Here is a 26,510-nt window from a genome sequence, read left to right as displayed (position 1 = left end):
TGCCGAAGTTATATTTCAAACAAGCCAGGGGGATGCCTTGGTTAATGGTAAATATAGGTGTAGCAGCACATCTGTTGTGTCAATGTCCATGTTATTTCTGCTGAGATTTATGGAGCCACTGTGCAAAGGGTATCCCCAGGTAATTAATACTTCAGCAGTTTTCACAAGCGTAAATAGACAAAAGCTATGCATCACTGATAACATTTTCTAACGCACCCTTTCATTCATTTGAAGATTTTTTGACAGAAATAACTGAAGGCATGAAGGGTTAAACTTTACAAACTACCGTATCAATGATAATGAAGGATTCTGCTTGACAATATGCAATCATGACTGCACACATTAGAATGATGGTGAATCACTTTATGTCATTTAGGATTTTGGATAAACTTGAAGCATTTTTAGCAGGCATCTCTGCCTAATATGTAAATATTCCAAGACTTTCAGCATGCATATTTTATCACATGGCCTGAGTCTGCATTAGAACGTAGCATTCAAAAGTTGTTTTGCAGAAGCATATCGGGAAAAACAAAAACAAACTCTGAACATATTTTTCTCCTTGTCACCATTCAAGCCATGGCGGTGTTTGTTGTTCTGCTCATGCAATTTCTTTCTTTTTCAGCTGAAATCGATGATATGAACATATGCTACATTCTGAAGCATGGTGACAATGCAACAAATGACGTTTTTCATTTCTCCATTGGGGATAATGGTAAGTTTGCTTTCTGTCAATAAGATATTTGAAAAGTTTGATAAGAATCATTCTCATGCTGATATTGGATTTGTCTCAAATTGAAGTATGAGAATATTTTCTACATGTAGGAAAGTTATGTGAAAAGATGATAAAGACTTCCAGGACAATATTTTCTCTCACACATGATTTAGAGGGAAAGCTATACTGTTTATATTGTAAAATAGATTTTGACTCTGTTGTAATTTCTTGCCTTCTTGCTTATGACCATTTTATTTAAGCATTTGTGTTAGTTTTACTGCAAATTACCCAGTAGCTGGTACTACAGTATGGTTCCAACCTATAATTACTGGTTATTTTTCAGCAAGTAATTATTCATTTAGCAAATGACTAATTGGTAAAGCAATTAGCGAAGACCTTCCCTCTAACGAAGATTTGTAATCAGGCGCAGGCTCAGTGAAAGGTTTGGGGCAATGATGTCGGTGTTGCCGATTAGCAGAAGCAGTGTGCCTTACAGTGTGTCCTTTTCTCTACCCTTCAGCTGTGATGAGTGAGCACAAAGAGCCGCTCTAATAGGGGCCCTCTTTTCCCACAAGTATCTCCCCGGCCTTCATATTTATATTCTCATTTTGCTTTTTTTGTTTAGACAAATCTGTTGCTTCGGTTTAAATCAGTGGTAACAGGTGGACGGGGTACTGATGAGTGATTACTTAAAAGTAGAAGCTGGATCAGTATTATAGATTTTCACCTAAGCGGCTTGCTCGTTTTGAGCAAAGGAGAAACTTCTTTGTTGGTGAGGCTCCATCAGTCCACCTGTTATTACCACACCTGAGTTATTTGTCAGGGATCTTTGCTGGTTTTCTCCCTCTCTTAATGACATACCCAAATCCCACACCAGTAGTTTGTTTTCCAGCGCTGATAAAAGCAGGTCTCAGGTCTCACAATAATTTTTATGTTGCTTTTACATTAAAAAAAGTGATTCTAAACAGCATGTTCTCTTCCGCATCAATTACAGCTTTTTCGACACTGACCATAATTGTCATTCTGTGACATTTGAATTGCGCTTTAAAGTTTTTTCTGCCTTTTCTAAGTAGTTGGTCTACCCATCCACAAGGACTTGTCACGTACTGCAGTGCACCTGGTGAGGCAGTCAGTGAACATTTTTTCAATGAGATTTGAGCTGCGCTGGTGGCAGCCCTGATTCCCCAGACGGTGCTTGCAGCTCTTTGAACAGCCGTGTTGTGGAGGAGCTGAATGGTGTTCTCCAGCACACAGCTGCGCCATGTCATGTTAAACAACGGAAAACATTCTCCTTCTCACTTCAACCTCATTTAGCCACTAAAACTTTGAAATGTTTTTTCCCCCCTCAGTAAATAGTTGCTTTTGATGGTGCAGCTGCTTATGGTAATTGCAGGAGATTGTGGCAACAGATGTGAACTATCTGTGTGTTTACTACTTGAAGCGCATGTAGAGAAAGTGTTTTTGCTGCTGATTGCCAGTATCTCAATATGTGTGCTACCTCCTTTGCACATGCCATTGTCATGTAAATACTGTCATCATAAAAAGCAAGTGCACCCTTTCTGACATCTGGTCTTTTTGGTATCAGGATATCATAAAAATGATTTAGAGTGTTGGCTTCTGTAAAAACGAAACCTATAGATCTATGCTGTCAGGATTTATTCAACAAAGATCACACCAATTAGAAAAAGTAGAAAATGTTTTTAAGTAAGAATTAATTGCATCTTTTAATTGAACCACCTATAGCAGCAATATGTTTGAAGTAATTGTTTTCTGTGCGTCTTTATCAGCCATTTATGTTGAGAATGTTGAGAACTTTGGTGGTTGCTGTTTATTTCTCTGCTGTTTTGTATTTATGAAATAGTTTCTACCAACCATTTGTTGTTCATTTTGACAACTGACTAAAGTAATTTTAGATATTTCAGTCATTGTCTGCTCTTAAGGTTGTGCAACTCAGATAAATCATACCTATTTTCACATTTCAGTCATATTTAATGAGAATAGTTTAGACCAAATGGGGATCAGAACAGACATAAATCAAGAAAGAGTGTTATACTATTTTTCCAGCATGCTGTATCGCATTTATTTATGCCATTGGTTTTAGGAAATGGGAAATAAAAGTAGTAACTGGCAAAACGTCAATATGAGGTATGACATGTGAGTATGAGTGATCAGCCTCATTTTGACCCATTGGACTATATTTAAAAAGTGCAATTTGATCACTTTTCTGAAACATGCAGAAATTAATTTATACGTAGACCACCACACCAATATGAATATTATTCATTCATATTTCTGACTAGATTTGTCTGGAAGAAGGCAATGTTTAAATTTAATTGATGAAACTCACCCTTTCCAAAACATGTTTTATGTATATTTAAGGATCTAAATAAGCCAGCATTTAATAGATGTTTTAATTTTTTAGGGGGTGTTTAATTATTCCAAATCTGGATTTACAGCATGAAAATGTCACTTTTAGCCAGGTTTATTTTGAAGCTTGAAATATTTCCAGACTCATCAAATACATCTAGGACACAGGATGGTGAATCAATGTGTCTTCAATATATGTTTATATTGAGTCAGAGGAGGATGCCACTGTGACAAGCAAGATTTGAGACTGAGCAGATGATTTAATTAATATGCCAGAAGTGAACTGATATATATATATATAAATTGATGACCAGTAAGGATCTATTGTGTACCTCTTTTATGTTACTTCTGATAGCCGTCCTCTCAAACAAATACGTTACATATCCATTTTCTTATGTCCAGATACATAAAACTCTGGAATGAAAGGTTGCCTTCTGTGACTGTGCATGTAAATATTATGGCAAATGCATATGTATTCTCCTTTTTGGATGTGTTTACATCAATATGATAAAAGCAAAACAATTGTTATCAATCTAAAAATGAAGCACTGCGTAAATAGATAGTGACAAGCCATTTATTATACTTCTTTTATGTACTTAGATTAATTGGACTGCAGCCCACAATGTTACTGTATTTTGTTGAAAGTGATATTAAATTTTATCTATTAGCTTACTTGCCATTGACTTACTGTGACTTTGTTTTGTAATTGAACTGCCAGGGGCCGGGGTTCCTCTCTGCGGCAATTAATCTCCGGCTTTATACACTTTTTTTTTTAGACTTACATGTTGCGTTAAAGGCCAATTTAGAATTTCATTTCAATGTTTTATCAATTTGACTTAGCCACATAAAAGCTTAAGATGTCTCTTTCACCTCTAATAAGCTACAAATTGTGATTAAACCTTAATATTTTCCACAATATCATTATTTAAAATAGGATTGTTTTTGTTGAAGTCCAGAATCTATAGCAATAAATAGCATATTTATCCACACTACTGACAGGTTATTTTTACTTAAAGCTAACTCATATGCCTTTAAAGCTCTTTTTTTCCAAAGAAGGGAAGACAAGGCTTAGACTACTGCTTTGAAGTAACTTAACACCTGCAAAACAAAGGCGCAAACACAGCTTTAAAGCAAAAATCTCCATAATTACTTGAAAAGTGTTTTGTTTGAAACCAAATTGGTATATGGATGTTTGTGTTTATATGTATGTGTGTTCACAAGGAATGGGACTGCTCTTGTCATTTTAAATCAGTTAATTGATGTGTTTTGGTGGACTCCAGCACTCTCCTTGTCTCCTGGGGATTCAAGTGCATTCAGGTGAGCTTACCTGAACACACACAAGCCCTGGCATTCCCAGGTAGTTGTTTGTTGAGTTGGATCCCTGTCTGCTTCCTGCCAGTCAGTCAACATTACAGATGTTCCTAATGACAGACACAACTGCTGTGGTCTTTGTTTTTCATTCCAGACTTTCTTCTATGTTGTTTTTCCTTTTCCTGGGGAACCTGGAGACTGAAATAGATCATTAAGAGCTCAGTTCTTGAAAGAAGTCTGAAAGGAATTTGACTAAAAGAATTCAGTAGAGAGTCAAGTCAACAATTCAGATTTGTTGAGAAATTATTGCAAATAATTACAAAGTAGAGATTTCTTTGAATTTAGTGAAGTGTTTTTGTCTTTAATACACTTCTGCAAGCTTAAAAAGTATGTTTTGCTTGTTATTTCTGCGTCATGAAATAAGGTAAGCTGAAGTCACTAAGTGCTTTCAGCTGATAAATCCTCTGAGCCATTTCAGGCCTCCAGTTATATCTGATATGTTGGTTGTCAACATCTTCCATGTTACCAGCGTGTAATCGCCTGTGACACAGAGCACACACTCCATCTCTCTTGTCCCTCATCCTGTTTGACTCTGGGTTTGGAGGGATTATTTTACTCCCCATAGCGTGCTAGAGTACAACAAAAGTAAGATAGAACATGCACTCACATGCAGTTGTGAGGTTAGTATACTATATTATTCCCATCACAGCTTAGGTGATGACTCTGCAGGTTTTTTCTGTTCTTCTGTCCTGTTATTAATGAAACTGTATGGGCTATACTTTTCTTGTGGACTGTTACATTTCTCTGTCCTTGGAACCTGTATGGTATGAATCATATGCATAAGGCATGCTGTAAAACTCAGGAAATTACATAGCTGGTCATGTTATCGTCTTTTAAGGAGATTTGGGGGGCATAAAGTTATTTTTCAGCTTCTGCCTGTGCTTGTTTCTTGTTTGTTTTTCACATTTTGTGATTAGAAACCTGACATTTGATTGCTGAGCTTTTCCTGGGAAACAGCTGCTTCATGTTGGGAATAAACACACACACACACACACACACCCACGCCCACGCACGCACACACGCAAATTAGAGTGAGGATTTAGGCTAATCTTTTTAATTTGGTTAGTAATTTGGGTCATTTTTTGCTCCCTTGCTGTCTTTCTAATTTTCCATACCAGCCTCCACTATAACTATAATACAGCATACTGCAATATATATAAAGTTTATTCCCTAACATGTGGTTTTTATGTTGTAGAATATGTGACAAGTCTTTCAGCTAGCCACAAACTGAAAAAATTGTTGCAGTAATGATTGAATAGCTCTGATCTAGAGTAACGAACAGTTTGATAAAAAATGTTGAAACTTTGCTTGACTTTGACATGGATGAGCATATACCGGGGTTTTATGGCATCAAAATATGCAGAGAAAAAAATATTAATTAAATTATCTAATTAATTGTAGTTGAAACAGAAAAAACAACAATTACTCCTATTGCTGCTAAAAAAAACAGTGGAATAAATTGATTTCCTTTTTGCCTTTTGATGTGGGAACATATAGGCAAAAATCTTTACTAAAGGCCACTATCAACATGCCACTTGGAGTTTCCCAGTAGTAGCTTCAGAAAGAAATGTTTGGTGGTGGTTAGATAGTTTCCACACCATGACTGCCACTGTTTTTCTGGAACTGGACATATTTCCCAACAGCCTAATTTGAGTTTGCTGTGAAACTTAACACTATTTCCATCTATCTGACCCATGTCTAGTTTTTCGACAAGTGTGTGAACCAAATTCTACTAATAAGACTTTTCATTGTTGATAACATTGTCATTGATTCAGTCTCAAAGAATTTGTGTTTTACTCTCATTTTACCTTGAGAAAAATAAAAGGTAACCCTGAATGATCAAACGTTTCCCTTTGCCTTAATGTGCCATCAGCAAGTGTAGAGCCAAGGTTAACAAAGCAAAGACAAATTCCCAAAAGTATCAAAATCCCAGGCTCAGACTTGTCCTGTGAAAAGATAATATGTGTCGTCATGACTGCCTTAGGATATCAGTTTAGCAGAACTGAGGTTGTCTCAAGAGTCAAATGCTCCTTAGCTTAGGCTAGCTTTTAATTTTGACAGCTTCTTTATGGATTGTCCCAGTTCTCAAAACTGGAAAGGCTGACAAATGCATGTAAGAAAATACAAATGACATCAGCATCTGTAACAAAAAGAAACTCATCACAATTAAGGGCTGTGTACATTTTAATAGAAGCTAAATTAAAATGTCAGCCTCACACAGAGGGAGCAGTTTTTAACATATTAAAAACAACTTTATAAGATAGTTTTGACAGAGTGGGTGTCATTAATACTAAAGCTGCTGCAGTGACATCTCCTTTTTTCACATTTGCAAGGCTTTTGTTGGTTTTGCTAAATCACTCTGGATAATGTGTTTTTTGGCCCCCAAATCCCAGCAGTGGGCTGGAGCTTCTCTTCTCAGCATTGCTGCATATTAAGCCCCTGACAGCTGGTCCGTAATGTCCCAGCTCTCTTCAGATGAGGCTTGGGTTAGCTATTTGAACTCCTTGCATGATACACCTCTTTTATGTGCACTTATTATGCGGATTCACAGTGGCACAATGAAAGGATCCATCCCAGGTCCATTGTGAGACCAGCTGCCTGATTCTTTAATCAGAGATCTAAAATTGTTCATCAAATTTCTTGGCTACAACTGCGGTTGATGAAAAACTGTTTTGTTGCTGATTTCTTGTCATTTTCTCTCTTTACAGCAACGTAAAAAACAGAGTTGTATTTTTTTTTCAGTCACTATGCCAAATAAGTATAACATTGGGGTGAATTGTGAATATGGAGCAACCTGATGGAAACCTTCTAAGTATTGTTCCTTTTCTAACTCAAGGTCTAGAGTATGACATTGTCTTTGAAAAGCCAATCTCATAAAAAATGCTGATGAAACCTTTAGAAGGTTTTCATTGTGGTTCAAGCCTCTGCTCTCCACCACATGCTTTCCATAAGTGTGGTCTGATAGAAAGGATATAAGGTATCCTGTCTATCAGGATACCTTGTCGAGCTTGTCGAGAAATGGGAAGGGGGAAGAAACCGAGGAGTTGAAAGATAGAAGTGCTTTGTTGGTGCTGCTGTTGGTGAGAGCAAGGCGTCAAGTTGCTTCCTGTCGCCTGAAGTGATGACATGAATGTGCTGATGTGCAGTTCACTCCCCAAACACCACCTATGTTGACAAGTAGTGAAATGTAGTAGGGTAGTAGTGGCTTCATCTGCATTCGAATAGAGCTCACCATTGACATGATTAGGTGTAAAGTAAGATGCATGCTGGCATGTGTAGGAGAATCTTAGATCTCCACATTTCTGAGAATATGTGCCTGCCTCAAAGGGTGAGGAATGAAATCAGTGATTTCTTTTAGTTTTGCTATTTAGTGGTCAAAGATTATCTTTGTAATGTCAGCCTTTAACAAGGCATAAAAATGATGGTGTTCAATTGCAGTTTACAATAGGAGAATTATCAAATGACCAATTTTTCAAGTACAAGCAAGACTTGTCTTTGTTAGAATAAAGCTGAAACCTGATATGTTTCTTTGTCTGTTTAGATGACTGTGTGCGGTGCTGTATTTAGATTTTTTCAAATTTAGCTTTTTCTTATCACACAAATTGTAGCACCAGACAAAAATAACCAGAGTTAAACCAAAAAACTGTTTTTGAATGGTAGTTTTGTTTATTAAAAGTCAAAAAGCTTTTCACACCAACCCATGAGAAAAAATAATTACCCGGTAAGCTTAATAACTGATTGTGCTTACCTTGGCAACAACAGTTGACATCAAATGTTTATTACTGGCAAGTTTTCCATCAGGAATGCTGGCATATTGTTGCAGAATTGTTTTAAATCAGCCACAGAAAATGAGTTTCCAACATTAAACGTTGCTTAGGATCAACAACAGAATTTAAGTCCAGATTTAGACTAGGTCACTAAATCCTTGTGTGGTTTTTTTTATTGTTTTATTTTATTTTACATTTCACAGGTAGACACACCAATGTGCTTCAGATCACTTCCCTACTGTATAAAACAAAGTTATTTTTAGTTTAAGGTCAAAAACTAATGGCTGGACATTCTATTCCAGGATTTCTTGTTCCATTTTTTTTTACAGAAAATCACTTGGACCATGGAGAGTAAAAGCAGCCTCACGTCTGGTTGTAGGTAGTAAAATTGTTAAGTGATCTAAAATGTGACAAAAAAATCAAAAAAGGAAATTATTCTGAATTATTCTTTTTACAGCACTGTCGGTATGATTTGTTACAAAAATGTAGTTAGTGTAGTGTAGCTTATTGGTTTTGGAAGCTTTTTTTCCATTTGCAAATGAAAACATCAGTTGTTTTTACTTAGGTTAACTTTGTTGTATTTTGAAATTTGTTTCATGTATGAAGCAGTTATATGGGACAAAAACACAAGAAATCTGATTAGGGGAAAATACCAAATACCTCTTCACTGCACCATGTATAATTATACAAATATTTCCAAAACATCCAGTACAACATTTGTTCTAGTCTGTAAGCAGTTGAAGTTTTGCATTGTTGAATGTTTCGATTTGCTGTCCCTAATCTTTTCTGTCTTTGTCATAGATGGGTAATAAAGAAACTTTAAGAAAAGCTAAACCCAAATCTAAAAACATGAAAACTGTGCAGAGTTTGAATGAACCCTTCCCCCATGAAGAAAACAGGAAGGTGTTACTGACAGAAATTAACTAGACCAAGCAGGGGCTTATCTTAGTTTTCCAGCAGTTGAGCTGGGAGTGAAGAGTTACATATTAGCAAGCAAATAGGAAGATGGAAAAAAAAGAACCAGAGGGTGCAGGTCTAGACAACTGGGCAGTCTCATACTGCGCTCCAATCATTCTTTAAATCCCCAAATAATTGGCTTATGCATAATAGTTACCACTAAAAGCTTTGAAGGTTATTACTGGTCAATTTTTTTTGAAATTGGGGATTTTTGTGCCTGTCAGGCGTTGTGAAAAAATCAGTATGCTAAAAGCAGTAATTTAAATTTTAAATTTAAAGGGCATATAACATATAAAGTTTTGACTTAGATCCCGCAATTGCTGTATTAATTTCCATAATCCTAAAAAGGCAAAAAAGTATGAAGGAAAAGAAGCAAACATCAGGCAGCCAGGAGCACAGCCAAAACTTGGAATACCAAACTCTGGCATCAATGCACAACACAAAGGTCACTCAAGAGAAAAATAGTTATATCAAAGCATGAACCCAGCTTAATTTTGAATCCATAAAGTGGAGAATTGTGCTGCGATCTATAAAGTGACCAGGAGGAAATCAGAAGAGTTGCTTATTGAGTTGTTGTCTGAGTGCAGTAGATTGGAGACTAAACAAACCGGCTCCTGAGTGAATGACTGCTTATAACAAGACTTCTAAACACTAAAAACACTAACCTTTGGTAGCACTCTAGATGTTAAAGTTTGTGCTCCAGTTCTGACCATCTCTGCTAAGTTTATTCCTGGGACTGTCAGCTCTTTGGTTTCTCCAAACAAATCCATGATAAGAATACTTTATATAAGGTAACCATACAGGTATTGTGCAAGTCTTGCTTTTTTCAACATAATCAGTCCATGGTTTTACTTGTGTAGGTTTAACCCCACCACAGTAATTAAGCTTTTGTCATGTCTAGTTCATCTTCTTCTAGCTCTCAGGAAGAAATTAGATCCAAAAATGCTAAACAACTATTCCTCAGATGTATCAGTGATCTGGGTGTTGAGTCGTAAAAATAATCTTCTAGATTCTACAAGGTGCAAACAGGTGTATTTCAGCATGTACAGATACAGGCTGAATACTGCAATGAAACCACCCCATAATTGATGAACTCCATTGGGGTTTGTGTTTAAAGAAACAAAAGGGCTATCTCCTCCTCTCCCTCTATCTCTCATTTCATTATTATTATTCTATTGCTATTCTGCAGCATCCTATTTCATCTTTGATTCCACTATTTTCACTTCATCTCCCACATAATCCGGCCATTTCCACTTTTCAGCTACTTTCTCAAATCTGTTAGCAGCTTCTGCTGCTCCCAAGGCAGACGTTCAACACCTGCTTGCTCAATTCACACACACAAAGATACAGTAATTACATTCCAGATTCAAGCAAATAGTGGCATATGGGTAATGCACTCAAAGGAGAACATGCATTTCTAGGGTTATTCTAATTATTCACGAAACATTTTGAGGACACTGTCAGATCTCTAACTAAATAAGTATGTTAATGTGTATATATATTTTTACATCAACAAAAAAAAGCCCTAAGAAGTCATTTTAACACAATGCTATGAAGGTTCTAGCTGAAGGAAAAGCTTAAATTTTCTAACAGAATCTGCAGTCAAAGACAACACTGCTACAGCTACACCTGGATAAAATAGAGGATTTTCTTTCCTGATAAATTTTATGGTCACAAACAACTGTTATCGCCTGGTGGTCTGAGCTATCTGTCCTAGGGGGGACATAAACTGTGTTATGTCCTCTTCCATCAGCTTTGTCTTGTTGCTTCTCTTACATCTAACATTTTCAGTTGTTTCATAATCCTGGGGCAACACATATTTCTAAACCAGGTATATTTTTGATGGGTGAGAAGAATCCTCTGTTTATCTCTGCTTAGCTCAACCAGGTGTTCAGTGTACTACTGTTAAAATTGTTTTTTCTTCAAAAAGTAATCTATAATATTACTTCTGCCATCAAGTAATATTTGGTTCGAATATTTTGTTGTTCCAGATGTAATGTCAAAAAAATATATATGCAGGAATGGGAGTTGAAAAGAATTTAGCAATTTCGATTCCATTATAGATCTCACTTATTAATTTGATTTCTTATTGATTCTCGGATTGATTCTCAGCGAATTAGGAAATAAAATAAAAATACAAATGAGTTTGGCTGCATGAACAGTTTTTACAATTTGCATGTCTGTTGTTTCAGGAAGATTTTGAAATCTTTCAGGACTTAAGGTACCTCCAGCTGTGAAAAACACCCTCTCAGATGTTTTGTATTATTTATTTTTGACCGTGTCATTTTACCCTGCATCGATGAAAGGTTTAGCAAACGAGTGTGTGAGCCAGCCTCTGAGCCAGCCTCCCTCTGGCTGTCCTCATAAACTGAAGGTTTACATAAGATGATGGAAGTGGCTAACATTAATGGACCTGGAGAAGTCTAATGTTACTTTAGATATTTAAGGCAGAAGATGCTGTGAGCGAGAAGCTCCGTTTTGAGAGTCACAATTGTTCATAAGCAACGTATCAATCACTTTATATTTGTGCAAATTAATTTCATGCTGTGTGTTCAAATACTTGAGCATGTTGGACATGTTTTCTCCTTTTAAAGTATTGCAATTGGCCCTGGTATCGTATGTTTTTTGTGAAATGTAGCCACACTTTGGACTTCTTCTTCTGTGATGCCATCTTGGATATGTCTTAGACCAGAGCGTGTACAATATGGCATCATGCAAATACGTCTCATGTTGTTGGAGCCGACAAGTGTAATCATTAGGTAGAGAGATTAACAATTGCAAGGAACGGAACTACTCAAATTTCCATCCCTCATACATGTTTTATTGTATAGTGCCTTCCTGGTTTTGACTAAAAAGGTGTTTTTGTTGTCCAGAAAAGCATACTTTTAAAATAATTATTTGCTTTTAAAACCAAATAAAAACCCACTTGAGACTCATTAATGTTTTGTACTTGCTTTCAAAGGTTTCAACCCTAGTTTATGATGATATTATGCACTACAAATGAAAAATAGTTTAAAGGGCATTCATTGTACCTTAAAGACTCATTTCGATTAAGGCATTCCATAATAGATTGAGAAATAAATGACATTACCATACTGGCATGTGAACTGCTGTGTTTGTTCAGAGGTTTTGCATTTTTTAGCAGTCTTGTTGTGAACCAGGTTTTATTGCATATTAAATTAGGTTGTGGTGTTCAAATTAGTCCATGAAGCAATAATGTAACTGTTTATCCATGTGAAAAGCAAAATTGTTTGTTCAACATCTCAGTGACACACTAACAATAATTTGCATGCACAGGCTGAAAAAAACCCCAATCTATGGCATAATATGTTCCAAGCATCCCTAGATGTGCTTTGAACTTGCCAATGGAAATTTACATCCAAGGGTTTTTGTTCTGCTGCGCAGACTAATCATCCGTCTAAGATTACAAGCAAGAGACAATAACAACAGTAAATGCTTAGAAAATTTCATTCCTCTTTTTATGAATGCAGAACAGCATTCTTATCTTTAACATGCAGGTTTTTGCTGTTCAGCTGGATGTCTCCTTTTCGCCAGCTGTACACAAAGGACAAAGAGTCATCCAACACCTATTTAAGAATTACCATTTTATTTTTGCAAGGAGCATTTTCCTTTCAGGCAAAAGCCCTTCCGCATGTTGGGGATTTGTAAGTAACGACTGTGAAATGCAGCTGAAACATGTTTGTTCAAATGACTCCAGTGAAGGCCAACCTTGAAAACAGGCACACCAAATTCCCAGCTTTATTAGTATGGTGCTCATGACTCTGTGGGACCGGGATGGGGTTTTTTATATTCTACGGCCTCACACTGTTGCTTTCAGCAAACAGTCCAGCATTATTCGGTCTGGCAAGAGAGCAAACACTGTGCATTGAGGGGTCAAGAAATAGCTTGTCCTCTTTTGTCAGGTCCTCTCTTCCTGTATTCTCATGTTTTTTTGTTTTTTCCTGCATTTTCACACATAGCCATGTTGCTGTTTATCGTCTTTCTTTTCCTCCTTGGTGTACCTTCACACCATGAAAACATTAAGTTCAACAATTTATTTTGTCTTCCTGATCTCACAAACATTTTCAATAATATATGAAATGTCAGTTCATAAAATAGCTAAGGCCAACTACAAACATATACTAAGATCTTTTTTAAATATGTGTTTTCCAACTCTTTTCTCAAGCAAGTATATCCACACAGCACAGTTTAAAAAATAAAATCCTTTCTTACAAGAAAAGTTGAAGTGCTGGCAGCCGTATGTGTCACAGGAGTGTTGACTTATGTGTTTCTCTTAATAAAACATTTTTCAGTGCAGCAAAGTTCAGCCCACTCAGAGTAAAACTTTATTCACAGGCCCAATACAAACAAGGAAAGTTAGAACTAGAAGCAACAGAATGTATTAGGCTGCCCTTTAATTCATCTGATTGTCTCTGTTGTATCTGTAACCTTGACTTAATCGCTGCCTGCAGCAGGCTCCCACACAAAAAAGACACAACTTCACATAATTAAAGTTTTTATTGTAAGGGAAAATCATTCATTGTATTTTGAAAGATTTAAAGTTATGGAAGACTGCTTAAACCATGCATTAAGCAGCAAAAGTAACATATGGGCAAAGAGACTGAAAATAAAATTGTGTTCAGCAGCTTGAACAGCGCTTCTGTGCAGATATGAACACACAGAACAGATCTCTGTTTCACTGAGTGGTAGGTGATGAACAGTTACCAGTGTCATGAAATATGCATAGCTTTCAAAATGCAACCCTTTTAAAACTGCAAAAAAAAAATACGCAATACAATTTTGACTGTTCAAAATGCTGTTTTTACACTAATACTAATAAATTAATGTTAAATAAAGTGTCTTATAGGCCTGTGTTTTTGTCAGTCTTATGAATCACAGAGAAGCACAGTACCACCCTTTCTCCACCCATTGCTGCACACTACCAGTCAGCTGTCTAAACGAAGGCTAATATGTTTCTCATATGTATATAAAAGGCAAATTTGGCCAGTTGAAAACATTTGTATTTGCTATAATCATGAACATTTTCAGCATGGAAACTAAACAATCAGCAAACATCACAGTTATAAAGGTGATTCCTCTTTTGAAAATACAGTTGCTAAGCTGTTTTTTAAAGCAATTTAATTGTTAATACTATGATATAATGAAACTACTGCATTTTTAACTTGCATCTCATACTGACACACATCTAGCTTAACTGTGTTTTTATGAAGAAAACATGTAAGACATTCTGGTACTAATGTACTAATCCTGGCTGTTGCTATGCCAGCTGGAGTGAAGTTCTATACCCTATATTGCTATTTGATAAATAGTACAATTTTGCAAATAAAACAAATCAATGTAAGTAAAAATGTGCATTGTGGTAAAAAGAATTTCGAAAAAACCCCCAAAAAAACTCGTATTAGCTTAAATCCATAGGAAAAAAAATATTATTAAACACCGGTGTTTTCTTGTACAGTGTCTAAATCAGTTATTTCTGTTGTAGACCAAACCTTAAGGGGTTGAAATAGGAATTCACTTGAACCATTTAAAATTACTGTGGTTTTTGCTCAAAGCCTGGCAGCGATTTGTCTTTTTCTCTCCTGTGTTTTTTCAGTGGTGTGCGAATGGTTTGCCACAGCTGCTTGAGCAACCTGTGTGTTCATCCCATAAATAATTGACTGGTAAGAAGTGAGAAACTAAATCCACAATGACCTTTATGTGAGTGCTGAAAAAAGCCCGGTAGCTCCTAATTCAGCCTTTTGTTGGTACTCTCTTTTATATTGAGACTTGAGGCTTTTGCTTTTTAAACCTTGCGGTTCACTGTTAATTAAGACACTACAGGCTTTGTCCTCTTTGATTGACAGCAATGTTAGTCAAGGACAATCAAGGAATAGTTTTTCAGACCTTTTCTACCAATTCAAAGATAACGAGCCGTTTATCGTTTGTTTTTATAGCTATTTAATTTTTTTAAGACCCTTTATTTACAACCTTTTTCTTTCTAACCTTTTTATCTACATGCTTTTAAGTGCACTTGTCACTAAAATTATACATGATGTGCCTTTAATGATACCATTAAAATTCTTTCCAGACTTTATAGTAATTATGACCTTCCCATATGATTGGATTTTCCTGCCTGTGGAAGAAGAGGTCCTGATCTTTAATATGTGGCAGGGAATCTTCTGTACTTTGGGGGAAAACAGCAAACCAAGCAGAACCCTGAATTGTCTGACAGTTGTTTGCCAAATTATCATTCGAAGGTTGCCTAGGTAAATATAAATCCAACCTATAATAATTCATTTGTTCTTAAAAATCCATCAGGTGTGTACGTAGACTTGTATAATCTTATTAAATAATTATCACCCTTTGAAAAGTCAGCAAGCATGCTTTGAGTTATATTTTCAAAAATAAATATTCCTTTGCATCCGTCAAACCAAATGTAATTAGTGTTTTTATGACTGTTGTACAAGTGTTGTTTTGCTAAACACAACTGACGTCATAGCACTGTGTGAGGACACTGAACCTTAAATCAGGTTCCCAGGACGGGAGTGACCTTTACGTGTAATCAAATTGAACAGTACTTCCTCTGCTGTGTTTTTCTCTCAGACCACAAATAAAAAGGGCTTTCATTTTAAAAAAAGAGCTTCCTGGATTCCTCCTTGCCTTAGTAGACATATGAGAGGCTCCTACCTTGTGACCAAAAGGGACTGTCACAGTGTGGTTTCCACAGCAACCTTTAATTTCTTTTTTGTCAATCATTTCTAGCTTAAATTGAGTTATTTGTTAAAATTTTTGTGAAATCATGCAAATTTTTATCTTTCCTTTTATGTAGGCATATTACTGCACATGGCTCTACATGTGAGAAAATGAATAGGGCTTTTGGAACCTCAAGTCCTGTCATTTAGTCAATGTTTTAAAAGTATATGTGTCACTTTTGACCTTTGTTTGGAATAGTGCATGTGTAACTGGATCAAAGGTGTGGAATTCATTGTTGTGTCAGGATGGTGTTACTTTCAGCAGAGCACCATCTCATTTAAGAATAAACTGTCCATCTGAAATTACAAAGTACATATTCCAAGTGTCACCTGATGGTCTGATAATTGGGTGATTTAATCAGAAAGCATAGCAAGTTGTCAGTTTTACTTCAGCTTCAAGCATCCAGCATGCTGAGGTTAGTGAATCTCAATCAGTGATCACTGAATCTCTTGGCGTGGCAAGAAATTCAGTAATGTCATTATTGAGTCCTTTTCACAACATTTTAAGGGAGTTTGCATCAGTTCTGTAGGAGTGGTGCACAAGTGTAATGTTTTTCAGCTTATGGGCTCATGGCAGTCGGTTTTAGCTGAATATCAAATTATGTACGATATTGTCAAATTCATAGTAAGGTGGTATCAGGTCTTTCTACACAATTGAAATGAAAGTCAGATAAGCAGTGGTATGACAGGGGTATTAGTTTTATTTTGTTCTTTGGTTTTCCGACCCACATTGTCCCGATCGGATATGGGTCGATTAGGGTCCATACCTGTTGTTTTTATGCCAGAATCGGAGCATTGCCAGCACAGATGAGTTTATCACTTTCAACAATATATTGCTTTTATTAACAAAAGCATACCTAGACATTGCATCCCACATTTAGAATGATCACCAATAGTTTAATCACTTGTGTATTTATTTGAGATGGTAATCTCACAGGATTTTCCTGCTGAGAGCAAACCTCTTCTTGCATTAAGCTTTGATGGGTTCTTTGACCCGGCACTTTTGTTCAGAAGCACCTCTGGCCTTTCTCTTGGGCTCCACAAATGTTGCCTGAGAGTGACCACAGTGTCAGAACGGCCATGGTAGCAGAATGGGCTCTGAGGAGAGGTCAGATTTACTGCAGAGAAGTTCCCTGAGAGGGTACAAAAAGGTCTAGTGCTTGTGAAATAATAACTGTGCTAAATCTTTCGAGCCGTAACCAACTCTCCACTTGTGACTGGAGAGACAAGGCTTAGGGTGATTAGACCATATCATGCTTTCTCTCTCTGCTTGGCCATGTGTTTTCCCTTTCAATAGGATTCTTATATCCACTTTCCCTTAATTGGAGATGGAATAGAATATGCTGGTATAGTCTTGTTCACTGAGGGACAAGGTCATGAAATAGACACACTACACCTAAATGTTCAGATGAAGATGAAGAAACATGTTTTCTATGACAGTAATGCATTTCTTTTTACAAAGCAAAGCCATGCAGAGATTCGTTCCCTATTAAAATGGTCTTTAAATTGATGTGTTTCCAAAGCAATATTGTTCCTCCAACAAAAGTACAATTGAAAAAAAAAATGATTTGAAATATCTACCAACATTTGACATGCTGCAAAGTTAAACAGATTAGAGTCTCCCTGGCTAATATATGAACAGAAGACAAAGTACAGCGAAAGCAGAATTTCAAACCATATGAAATCCTCCTATATAATAGGTAAAGTTGTTCCTATCAGCATACATTAACCTGCAACTCTATACAGCAGATTATATAGTGACTTATATAATCCAAGAATTTAAAAAGTTACCTTTTCAAAACTTTTACCCTCGCATTGGTTATACTTTTTGAAGTATTTTTAATAACAAAGAGTGACGGCTAAAGTGAGTTTCCTCCAGCAATATAAGGATATAGTTATCTAATACGTTATATATTGTTTTAATACATTTTTGTTTTAAATACTACATGAGTGTATCATAAGTTGGATAATTGATACAGTTACAAAATATAGGAAATAAGCATTCTTTTAAACTGAATAGTTGGATTTTTGTGAGTGAATTCCTGTAACCAATATTTTTGCTTGCATATAATGTTTGTATTCAGAGTAGATATGAAAGACGAGTCCTTGCTTGTAATTTGTCCAGAGCAGTGGTTCCCAAAATGTGGCAATGCCATTGCAGGGGGGGTGTGAGAAGCAGTATGGATGAATGAAAAAAAAAAACAAAAAAAAAACAGTTACACAAAAGTGTTTCACTGTAAAGATGGTTTGTAGTGAGTTTTGTTGCAACCTGAAGTTTGAAATAAACTTCAGTGGAGTTTGAAAACAAAATATGTGTATAGGTTTATGTCTGGTTGAAAGATGTGTGTGTCCAATTGATTTTTTATTTTTATTTTTGGGGGGGGATTTTACTGCAATCCATAGGGGGCCCAGAAAATCTTTGGGAGCCACTGGTCTAGAGTACGCTGAGGTACTTAACTGCTTCAGTGCATCTATTTAAAATAAGTTGTTTAATAAAGTTTAGATTAAGATAGCAAAGAAATAGCTGACATAAAGACTTACTTACAGCTATTATTAGTAATATAAAGCATATGCTTTACTAAGGCTCAGATTTTATGTGTTTATTAATAATTAAAGACCCTCTATAGTAGAATAATCTTGCTGCTTTTACTGCCAATTTAGTCTCTTTTTATAGCTCATTAATAAATAACATTACTACGGCATGCTGGCTAGTAGTTTTTGTGCAAGCTAGTGTTTGTGCAGCTTTATGTTGCTTTCTAATTAAAAAGATCAGACAAATTATGTTTTAAAATTAATGGGGACTGAATGATAAATGCATATTTTTAGGTGTGCTGTCATTTAATCAGCATTTACAGGTTGGTACCCGTTTATAGAGTCTGAGCACTGCGATGCTATCTCTGTAGGCAAATGGCTGCCTGTCTGTCTGCCCTGCTGAATTAACAGATGGGGGTTCATGGGGCATTGCAGCTATACAATGCTTGACGGTACCCAAATAAGGCCTGACTGCAACATGTATGTAGGGAGGAGACAGGGGCTCTCCGTTGGCAGAGTCAGGCCTCTCACATTCTTTAGCCTCTCTGAAAAGCCTTCTGTCTCTCATCACACAACCACCACCACGTGAGCAGAGAGAAGTTGTACAGCTAAATAGACTGTTCATATATTTGAAAAAAAAAAAGGTTAAGGTACAAGTGGTGAAAGAAAGGTTGAAACCTTCTGAAATTTTTACTACAAATGCTGAGTAACCTTGAATAAACCAGTCAAGCAAATCAGTTGATTGAACTAATAAAGTGTAATCTGTAGAAATTGATATAATGAATAATGCTTTTTAACGGCTGTCAAGCCCAAGTCAACAAAATGCACTTCAGTAAAAAGGAGTGAAAATAAAGGGATTTTGATGTAGTTCACTAAATTTAGTCTCAGCGCTTTAAGGCCGAGCTAAAGATTAACTCTGGTGTTTTCCTTGGGGCCTCTTTGAAGTGGACTTACTTCAGCCCCTTCTTATCTTAATTAGAAAGAAATTTGGAGGAGTGAAGTGGTTCTTTTGAAACTGGCACCTCCACTCCCCCAGTTCCTTGAAATCTGTACTAATACAGTTTTACCAGGTTGAAGTGTTTTCTCATGTTATTTTAGGCTTATGGTATAAAACTATTTTATGTAGACTTGCGTCTGTGCAGTTCCTTGTGTTCCTAACTGGTCCTTATATCTAAATTGACAGAGCTATTGATACCTAATTGATGCCTAATTTATCTAAAACACATTCAAATAGTGTTGGTCAAAGTATTTTGCTTGTTCACCCTTTTCAAAATCTAGATGAAGTTCCTTTCACACCAATAAAACGGAATGAATCCACTTTCATTGTTTATTGCCGAAGCACTCTGTATTGGCGCTATATTTCAGTCCCAAAATGCACTACTCCTGGTTCATTGATCAGTTTTTTCAAAATAGAGATCACCAACTTTATGCTTCAGTTTGCATATCGATTCTGTCACTGCTTAATATTTGTTTCCTGGCCATTAAGATGGCGTTTTTAAAATTATTTCATTTTTCTGACTCTTCTTTGTTTTTTTATAATTTCCACCAATTTCCACCATTTTCTGTGCCCTTTAGAACTTGATAGTAAATATTCTTTTTCCAAAGTCTTCCAATACATTGCTTAATTTCCAAACCACAGTAAATGGTTTATAAAGCTGAGGAGTCAGGATCTCTCTTGAGTTATTACTGTAATGATCCAACACAACCTATGCTTGTCTAAATGTTTGCACAGAACCTGGAGCAAATAGATGTGTGTGGCATTTCTCTCTCAACACTAAAATATCTCCAAAAAAGGCCAGGCCGAGCAAGCTGAGTAACCACTCTGCAGCCAACAGACTGTCCACTGACAATCTGGCCAATCTGAGAAATAAATCTGTTCATACAACTAAAATATGTGTTTATTTGGAATTCATGGCAAAACTATAATACAATATCCAACTTTCTGTCTGTAAAGCTGAACTTCAAAAATACGGTAATCAAAATATGAAGTCTTAATTCAATATCCCACTGGGACTAGTCAGATATTCCTTCCAAGAATGTGTCTGTTCCAGTGCTGACATTTGATGGATCTATTCCAACTGTTTCAAATTCCAACTCTAGTCTTTGGAATCTGAAAATACACCAAGGGAGGGATTGCCAACTTTGGATGGGAGTTTTAGAGTTTTAGGGTTTTGGGTGAAATCAGTAGCAATCAAAACATAGTATGAACAAATTTAAGTCCGAATACGACACTGTGTTAAACGCAAAACTGAATGATTTGTTGCGTTGATGCTTACTGTGGCTGGAACCCTGCCAAAATTAACAATGTACAGTTTAAAAGACTGTTCTTAAAGTGACATCCAGTTTAAGCAGCTCATATTGACACCAATATCCTGTTTTTATACAGCACATTGTGTTTGGTCAGAAAACTGTGGATTGTTTTTGTTTTAAAACGAGAACATACCTCTTTGAACCTCAGTTTCAAGAACAAATTATGTCCTTGCTGTCATACGAGTACTTTTTTGAAGCATAAAATTCTTTGCCATAAACAAGATGGTTTATCGTTGCTTTGGGACATTCTCAGCATATGCATCTGACAACAACTTAAATTGTTTTTCTTTAAAAATGTTGTAAGTTTAAAATCATGGCCAAGATACCAGACAGATGGCCAAGACATACAAAGGTCACCTGTCTTCAGAAGAATGATGTGGAACACACAGGAAGGAAAAATCCTGCTCTGTAGTAGACCTTATGAAGGCATGACTCATGCAATGACTGTTTTACCAGCTACTGTAATTGAATACAGCTCCTTCTGCATGTGCCTTTTTCAACCAAGACATTAAAGGTGAAACAGGAAATCTTGCTTTTTTTTGTATTTTATTTAATTTAAAATGTGTGTCTCAATGTGTGTTGCAAAAACCTTAAAAGTCAAGAGAGTCATTGCTTTCTTGTGATCATATACACTGTTACACAGATGCTGGGGAGATTTTAATACCTGTTCAGGCACACACACTTGTTTATATTTCTATCTACATCAGGACTTTGTGTTGACTTCCATTCAATTTAGTAACTGCATTTATATCTAACCCAAACATTTTACTTAATCCTAATTATTACTAGTATATTCTTATCCCTAAGCTTCACCAAAACTCAATTCACACGTTAATGCTAAATATAATCCCTGAGCCTAAACAAGGCCCACCTCATATTGGCAGGATTAGGAACAGGCTTTGATCTCCACAAGGCACATTGGTCTTCAGAATGTTAATAAATATGCCAGAAGTGGTACTAAGACGAATATAAATAAGTACACACACACGCATCATATCAGGACTTTGCATTGACTTCCATTCATTTTCCCTTCATTTCTATAACCTAACCTCAACCTAAACTGAACCACTACCAGTATATTCTTAATCCTAACCCTAATTTAAACCAAATACACACCTTAATCTTAAATCTAATCCCTTACCCATAAACAGTATTTTCCTAAAGGGGGCCTTATAAGACCTTACAAGGTGCAAATGCAAAGACACACACATACACACCCCAACTCACCCCATACATCTTAACCTCCCTTACACATAATACAACACCCATGGTGAAAGTGTAATGGCTCTACGGCGCTTAAAGAGAAAAGGAAATGAATGCAGCGAAGTGGTCGGCTGGAGGTGACAGATTTACTGACCATAACAATAAGGGTGGTGCTGTGCAGAGACTTTCACTTGTGCCTAACATAAACAACAGCAGCACTCTGAATTCTTTCTGCATTGTTCCTGAACCCTCCTGGCAGTTTTGCTTTTATCCCACCACTTTCTGTACTGTTAGCTGTTTAGTGGATCACTCATCTGAATCTCTCATGGCTCCTTCCTAATAGGAGAAGCCAGCAGGTCTCACTGTGCAGGCTTTAACTTTTATTAACCTTTACCATTATTTACGCTGTTAGCTACTCCTATGGCAATTAAAATATCAAAGTCTGATGCAGTTTCTTTATGCGTCTCTGTGTGTGCTTGTTCCAATGTTTTCTGGTGGGGTTTGTGTATCCGTGCACGTTTGATGTCTGTTTTTGTGCCCACGCTTTGAGTCTTTATGGTCAAATGGTAGCAGTTTTGCCCTTCGGTGTTTTGAGCTTATAGTCTTTGAATAGAACTTCAAAAGGGAAGAATAAAACATCTCAGTTCAGCCAGAAAACAGACACCCTTCATCTTAATTAGAAATAAAGCAATTAGATTGCACAAACTTTGTTCCTTTGACATAAGGGTTTTGCACGCTGCATACCTCCCACTGAGTCCTGGCTAAGACTCAAAATCAACTTCCTAAGATGTCAATGAAATCACTCTAATCAGGGATATTAAATTTTTGCCCCAGACTAAAAACAACCACCGTGTTCATTTAAAAAATATATTTTGAATACTCAGTCCTGGCTAGGTTATCTGACTATGTTTTCTTTTGCAGCTTTGTAAACTAAAGAACCTTCTTTCATTTCTATGTGCAGGAGGCAACAAGCTTAGAAACCAGCAGTTCAGGCTAAATTGGGCTTGGATTTCCTTGGAAAAGGAACACTATGTGGTGGATGAGGAGGTCAAGTTCCTAGAGGTGGTGCTGAAACGTCGTGGTTACCTGGGAGAGACTTCGTTTGTTAGTAAGTAGATCTTTCCTCAACCTGCCTTTTTTGGTAGCACAAAATCATTGAAATCACAGTTTCAATGCAATGAAAACTGTGGTCCTCAGATTTTATTTTAAAACCATAACTTAAGATTCTAACAAAGAAGTGCACAAAGAAGATATTGTTTGGCAAGCCATTATACTGAAAGACAAGCAGACCCTTTGATATATTTTGGGACAAAAGTAAGACTTGCTCAGAAATTCAGTAGGGTCACTCAGGTTATGACCTTTAACCTCTCTCATCCGGCCAGTGTTTGTGTTTCAATCAGACAATAGCAACGGACAATCCCATAATAGCTGTGTGTTCACATGCATAAGGCCTAAGTTAGTGACTATAAAGGATGAACTCAAACTGTGAATTTACTAGAACAAAACACTTTTTAAATCTTGTTTGTTCAAAGTCTCAAATTCTTGCTACTGGTACCATTTTTTATTGTAATTAAAATGGCTTCTTGCTAAAGGTTTACCTGTTGAGATAATTTCAGCCGGTTTTATATTTTATTTTCTAATGGTCCCAGTAACCATTAAACCAGTAAAACATAAAATATAAATGTTAATAACATTCTGGTTTGATTTTTACTGTGCGTGTAGACTCACAGATGCTTTTGAATTATTTAAAAGGTTAATCTTTTAGTTTGACTCATACTCTATTGCTTCTTCTTTTAAAGGTGCCAAAAGCTTTTATTGGGCCATTTTCTTAAAAACATAAAATGCGTACATCTTTGTTCTCTAGACATTGGGTGTCTTCTGTATCAATACATTTTAACTGGTCATTTTCAGCATCTATGCTTAGTTTTTTCAGAAATACTTTAGAGAAAATCTTATAGTTCAATAAAGTCTGCTATATCATAACATCTCTTGCAAAAGCAAAAATGATCTTTGATTTTATATGTAAAAAATCAAAGTGCTGCCATGACATTCTCACTGTTCGCTGAGAAAGTTTCTCATAAAAAACCTTTTCATGAAAACTTAGGATAGCTTAATTTGACCTGCCATGCCAACCTCTGATCAAAGAATGCCCCCAGTGGTGGGCTATTGCCTCACTGCTCTGTGTACACAGTGAGGGCTGCACCAGTTTGGAGGCTACAGTTAGCCCACCTGTCATGAATCCTTAGAAAACTGCTGTGATCAGGGCCATTCAACGCAGGCCTCGTGTGGGGCATAGAATTCAGGCAAATTATATTTTCTCCTCTCATGGCTCTTTGAAGGCTGCAGATCTTTTAAGCCCCATTAAGTGTGACTGTTTTATCTCAGCATAGACGTGCAACAGCATTTTCCCACTATCTTCGCTTGCATATCAAAGTCCAGTTTCATTTTCATCAAATACTGAAACCGTAGTTTATAAGAATTGCTAACTTTGCAATCGTTAACCTGAAAATTATTGACTATATTGTTTATATTTACACAGTAAAAAAATGAAGTTTTCATCTCCTTTTCTTCTGCAGTGTTTCACATTTTTTATGCACAGCTACCTAACGTCTTTACATGTTTTTTTTTTGTTGTTGCTGCTGCGTGCAGTCATTCTTTTTTTCCAAAGCTCTGATGCATGTTATGTAGTCAGTTAGCAAAGACAATGGAGGCGCTGTGTGACATTTCACTGGCCTCACTGCTCTGACCCAACAGGAATCATGCCAGAGTCACCGCTATGGTGACTACGAGTATACAGCCAAACAGTGGGCATGCAAAAGGTCAGAAACTGCATGGCGGACTAAGACCATTTTTGCTGAGATCAGGCTGGTTTCTACACTTTTTATTTTGTTCTGGCCAGGATGATTAAAAAATTATCCAGGTGTAAAATGTATCCCCCTTATCAGTTTTTTGGATTTCATACTCAGCTGGTCGTATTGGTCGTCAAATATCAACTCAGTCTTACAAAAGAACAACAGAGGAAAAAATGAGTTGCATATCAAATAGTTAACATCTTCTTGTTACTACCAAACAAATAAAAGGATTCCACTATTTATCAAAAGTTGTGTGCTGCTTTTATAAGAAAAAAATAGAGTAAAGAGCAACACGTTATCAAAATTTGACTTGGTTGATGGTCTACTTCAGAGTTTTATCAGGCAGTAGAGATTAGAATTGGAAAAATGGTAAAGAAAAAGTAAAGTTCCAAGGTTATAAAACACCAGAGAATCCACCCAGATAAAACTTTACAGCAGCTTCTTAAATAAGTCAAATGAAAGTAGAAAGCTAAACCCTTTTGATCCTTTGTTTTTTCTCATACAGGATACTCTATTAAAATTGTACACGGCTTTCATATAGACCAAACAACACAACAACAGTTTAATAGCTCACCAACGCATCCTTTATCTAAAATAAGAGTTAACTTTACCTAAATCATAAAATCCAGTTGGCACAATAAAGTAGGCAAGAGAGCACAGAGTCTCTGAAGGTGAAATGTGAAGATTAAAAATTCACATACATAGATTGTAGAAGATGATAATAAACAAAAAAATATCCACATCTTTCTTTAAGGCATCGGCACAAAGGATAATACTGCAGTGAAGGACAAAGACTTCCGTGGGAAGGCTCAGAAACAGGTGCAGTTCAACCCAGGCCAGACCACAGCCACCTGGAAAGTCAGAATCCTGTCAGACAGCGAGTATGAGGTGTCAGAAACCTTCCAAATTGTTCTGTCCGACCCGGTGATGGCTGCTCTCGAATTCCCAGAGGTTGCTACAGTGGAGATCCTGGACCCAGATGATGGTCAGTTACTATTTTACTCAAAAATATGTTTGCAGCTTAACTCATCATGGTTTAAAGTCATACCTACTGCAACGGTTGTCTTTGATTTCTACTAAGCTCTTGTATGGTTTTGAAGCACACTTAGAAGTTTACTTTTGACAAGCAAAGATGTCAGTTATGGTTTTGAAGAAGTGGCAACAAAAAACAGAATTACCACACGCTGTTTCTCTACTAAACAAAACACAAAAGCCTGACAAGCAGTATGTTCATATAGGTACTGTACAAAACTGGCTAAACCAGCAATTTTCTTATAGTTTGTTTGTCTTTTAAATAATAGAGAGCTCGGTTTAAAAAAAATAATCCCTCAACCCTTATCAAAGCTAGCTTCATGTTTGGATTTGATCATGGAAATTCATCTTTCATCTGCCTGAGGGCATCAGAGCTCTATAAATACAGCGCTAATCCAGAAGATAAAAGAGGGCTGACAACGTAAAAATACTGAGCACTACCGTATTATGAAGGCTGGTACAGGTTCTAATTTTAGACAAGTATGGGCTTTGAAGGTATTGTCTTTCCTCAAATGTCATGGAACATTATTAGAGAGATTGGTTATGAACTTCATGTGAAATGCTCATTATGATAATATGGAAGAAGCAGAGCTTGAACAGATAAAAAGGAGCTGATGAAAAAAAAGGTTTACTCTTGTAGAACTGGAATAGAGAA

General features: G+C 36.5%; 1 protein-coding gene across 1 annotated transcript in view; it reads left to right on the top strand.

Moving 5' to 3' along the window:
* frem2b (FRAS1 related extracellular matrix 2b) overlaps window positions 1-26,510 on the top strand; it is a 60,741-nt gene that overhangs the window by 5,650 nt on the left and 28,581 nt on the right. The window contains exons 2-4 of the mRNA XM_028044713.1: window positions 623-712; window positions 22,933-23,079; window positions 25,578-25,808. Coding sequence (XP_027900514.1) covers window positions 623-712; window positions 22,933-23,079; window positions 25,578-25,808 — 468 coding nt within the window. The remainder of the gene's footprint in view (window positions 1-622; window positions 713-22,932; window positions 23,080-25,577; window positions 25,809-26,510) is intronic.

This window comes from Xiphophorus couchianus, chromosome 18 (genome assembly GCF_001444195.1).
Source record: "Xiphophorus couchianus chromosome 18, X_couchianus-1.0, whole genome shotgun sequence".
In the NCBI taxonomy this organism is placed as follows: domain Eukaryota; kingdom Metazoa; phylum Chordata; class Actinopteri; order Cyprinodontiformes; family Poeciliidae; genus Xiphophorus; species Xiphophorus couchianus.
Note: the sequence above shows the minus strand (reverse complement) of the source record. Positions and strands in the feature narration are given on the sequence as shown.